General features: G+C 44.7%; 1 protein-coding gene across 1 annotated transcript; it reads left to right on the plus strand.

Annotated features, from left to right (window-relative positions):
- Positions 1 to 206: 206 nt before the first annotated feature.
- Positions 207 to 3,281, plus strand: LOC117940377 (NLR family CARD domain-containing protein 3-like; the record flags this gene model as incomplete). Its single annotated transcript, XM_034865687.1, has 5 exons — positions 207 to 459; positions 627 to 705; positions 817 to 1,045; positions 1,199 to 2,996; positions 3,097 to 3,281. Coding segments are annotated over exons 1-5 (2,425 nt in total), but the record flags the coding sequence as incomplete, so codon positions are not given.
- Positions 3,282 to 3,918: the final 637 nt, after the last annotated feature.

Consider the following 3,918-nt stretch of genomic DNA (forward strand, 5'->3'; position numbering starts at 1 on the left):
TCATGTTCAATCAAGGACAAAAACACAATAAATTTAGAATTTATTTCCATTGTGGTCATCAATGTGGATCTAAATTGTCTTCAGTAACATGTCCACAATGTCAGTAATTAAAAAAAACATGTTTTGCATTGTATTCAAACATTTTAATTTAGACATTATTTCACAAAGTATTTTCCTTAAATACCTTACTAACTTCATTTTCATAGCACAGAGTGCCGGTACTGTTACAACTAAATGTCATTATGCTTCTAACCACAAGAGCAAAAATCAGTGAAGTGCAGAGTGATGTCCAGAATATATACCAAGGAAAGATGCTAATAGTTTAATGCAGAAATTATCTTGTGTTTCTATCAGGAGGAATCTGGAAGAACCTGAACCCAGCTGTGTGTCCATGAAGAGTGACTGGTCTATGGGTAAACCTTTACACTTCAAAGATGGACGCCACTCTGTTGATCAAAGGTGAGGATTTTAAACTGATACCCAGCAGGACTAGTAAAGGTGGACCACTACAGGGAGTCCTCTGATTCACTGTTAACATCCAAACATCACTTCATGGACCTTTACCTTGTGTGTGTCTCTGTGTGGACAGACATGATGTGAGCTAATTCTTCCTGATTCCTCCACAGAGTGGACCAGGAGAGCTCAGAGGGTCCCAGTGGTCAGTCTGCCCAGCAGCATCAAACCCACCTGGACTCCATCTTTATGGTCTGGACATGGACAACAACTACTTTTACATCTATTCTGTCCAACATGGATCTGATGTGTGCTTCCATGATTTCACTTTGATTTGGTCATTTATATAATCTTCTGTTCCAGCTGCTGGAGGACAACATTGTCACTTTTGTGAAGAATGAGCTGAAGAAGATCCAGAAGGTTCTGAGTCCAGATTACCCAGAATGCTTAGAGAGCCAAAGGGAGGATGAGGAGGTGTCTGACGGTGAGGATGAAGAGCAGAGGAGGAGCAGCAGAGAGGCATTTCTGAAGATCACACTGCACTTCCTGAGGAGAATGAAGCAGGAGGAGCTGGCTGACCGTCTGCAGAGCAGTAAGAGGATTTCTCTAAAGAGTTAACATGCTGGATGAACGGGATATTTGTCTCAAAAATAGTTAACAAAATATATTCATGTACTCATTCTCTGAGGAAGTGTTGAATCATGTTCTTTGTCTTAATGATCTCCTTTGTTGTGTGTTCATTCAGGAAGTTATCGTGGAGTTTGTAAGCGTAAACTCAAATCTAACCAGCAGAAGACGTTCCAGTGTATGTTTGAGGGGATTGCTAAAGCAAGAAACCCAACCCTTCTGAATCAGATGTTCACAGACATCTACCTCATGGAGGGAGGGGCTGCAGAGGTCAATGATGAACATGAGGTCAGACAGATTGAAACAGCATCCAGGAAACCAGACAGACCAGAAACAACCATCAGACAAGAAGACATCTTTAAAACCCCACCTGGAAGAAATGAACCAATCAGAACAGTGATGACAAAGGGAGTGGCTGGCATCAGGAAAACAGTCTTAACACAGAAGTTCACTCTGGACTGGGCTGAAGGCAAAGCCAACCAGGACATCCAGTTCATATTCCCATTCACCTTCAGAGAGCTGAATGTGTTGAAAGAGAGAAAGTTCAGCTTGGTAGAACTTGTTGATTACTTCTTTAGTGAAACCAAAGAAGCAGGAATCTGCAGGTTTGAAGAGGTCGTGTTCATCTTTGACGGTCTGGATGAGTGTCGACTTCCTCTGGACTTCCTCAACACTGAGATCCTGACTGATGTTACAGAGTCCACCTCAGTGGGTGTGCTGCTGACAAACCTCATCAGGGGGAAACTGCTTCCCTCTGCTCGCCTCTGGATAACCACCAGACCTGCAGCAGCCAATCAGATCCCTCCTGGGTGTGTTGACATGGTGACAGAGGTCAGAGGGTTCACTGACCCCCAGAAGGAGGAGTACTTCAGGAAGAGATTCAAAGATGAGGAGCAAGCCAGCAGGATCATCTCCCACATCAAGAGATCACGAAGCCTCCACATCATGTGCCACATCCCAGTCTTCTGCTGGATCACTTCTACAGTTCTGGAAGACATGTTGAAGACCAGACAGGGAGGAGAGATGCCCAAGACCCTGACTGAGATATACATCCACTTCCTGGTGGTTCAGTCCAAAGTAAAGAACATCAAGTATGATGGAGGAGCTGAGACAGATCCACACTGGAGTCCAGAGAGCAGGAAGATGATCAAGTCTCTGGGAAAACTGGCTTTTGAGCAGCTGCAGAAAGGCAACCTGATCTTCTATGAATCAGACCTGACAGAGTGTGGCATCGATATCAGAGCAGCCTCAGTGGTCTCAGGAGTGTTCACACAGATCTTTAAAGAGGAGAGAGGACTGTACCAGGACAAGGTGTTCAGCTTCGTCCATCTGAGTGTTCAGGAGTTTCTGGCTGCTCTTCATGTCCATCTGACCTTCACCAACTCTGGAGTCAACCTGCTGGCAGAAGAACAAAAAACCTCACGCCAGTGGTTTCTATTTAGAAACAAACCCCAACCATCAAACTTTTACCAGAGTGCTGTGGACAAGGCCTTACATAGTCTAAATGGACAACTGGACTTGTTCCTCCGCTTCTTCCTGGGTCTTTCACTGCAGACCAATCAGAGTCTCCTACGAGGTCTGATGACACAGACAGTAAGTAGCTCAAAGACCAATCAGAAAACAGTGGAGTACATCAAGAAGAAGATCAGTGAGGATCTGTCTGCAGAGAGAAGCATCAATCTGTTCCACTGTCTGAATGAACTGAATGATCGTTCTCTAGTGGAGCAGATCCAACAGTCCCTGAGTTCAGGACGTCTCTCCACAGATAATCTGTCTCCTGCTCAGTGGTCAGCTCTGGTCTTCATCTTACTGTCATCAGAAGACGATCTGGACGTGTTTGTCCTGGAGAAATACTCTGCTTCAGAGGAGGCTCTTCTGAGGCTGCTGCCAGTGGTCAAAGCCTCCAACAAAGCTCTGTACGTGCACACACAGCTATCCAGATTAAATGGAGTTTTCTTCATTTAGAAAAAAAGGTTTCTGTAATTGTTTTCTCAAATTTTTCTTTCTCCTCTTTAGACTAAGTGGCTGTAACCTGACAGAGAGAAGCTGTGAAGCTCTGTCCTCAGCTCTCAGCTCCCAGTCCTCTAGTCTGAGAGAGCTGGACCTGAGTAACAACAACCTGCAGGATTCAGGAGTGGAGCTGGTGTTTCCTGGACTGAAGAGTCCACACTGTATGTTGGAAACTCTCAGGTTAGTATACTGTTGTTTCAAAATGATGCTGTTACGACCCAGAGTTGGCTAGGGTGGGGGACGCAAACAGCATAAAACATTAGAAAACCCAGGACAGAAAACAAACAGTTAAATAAGGCAAATTTATTGTGACCGCACAACAAAGGGCAACTAAAGACTATCTTCAGAAGGAAGACGGCAACAGGCACAGCTATTTCAGGGATTAGATCAGAGATTGTGAACAAGCCGTGTCTCGCAGTATTTTCACTGGATGCTGATCCTCAGATTTCCCTGAAAGAGACACAAAACCATTAAAGATAAAAGGTTTAAAACAGTCATCAGGCATCACAGGAGCCACAGATTCCAAGGATTTGACTCTGGGAGAAGTTCTAATCAATCCCACACCCTTCGGCTGTTTTTGATACGACCCTTGCTGCTTCCGCTTCCAAGCGTCGCAGTTAGCAATCAAATGACCGGACTTGCGACAGAAGAAACATAGCTTGTCAGACCTTGGACACAAAGGAGCGCTGTCATAATGCACTGGAAGATGTGCACCATGGGTAACTTCACGTGGGAAAGTATCACGTTTGCTAAAAACAACCTTATGAGTAAGTGTAAACTCGTCAGCTTGAGTAGCAGCTTGCTGTAGGGTGGACACTTTCTGCTCAT

This window comes from Etheostoma cragini, unplaced genomic scaffold (genome assembly GCF_013103735.1).
Source record: "Etheostoma cragini isolate CJK2018 unplaced genomic scaffold, CSU_Ecrag_1.0 ScbMSFa_2331, whole genome shotgun sequence".
Taxonomy (NCBI): domain Eukaryota; kingdom Metazoa; phylum Chordata; class Actinopteri; order Perciformes; family Percidae; genus Etheostoma; species Etheostoma cragini.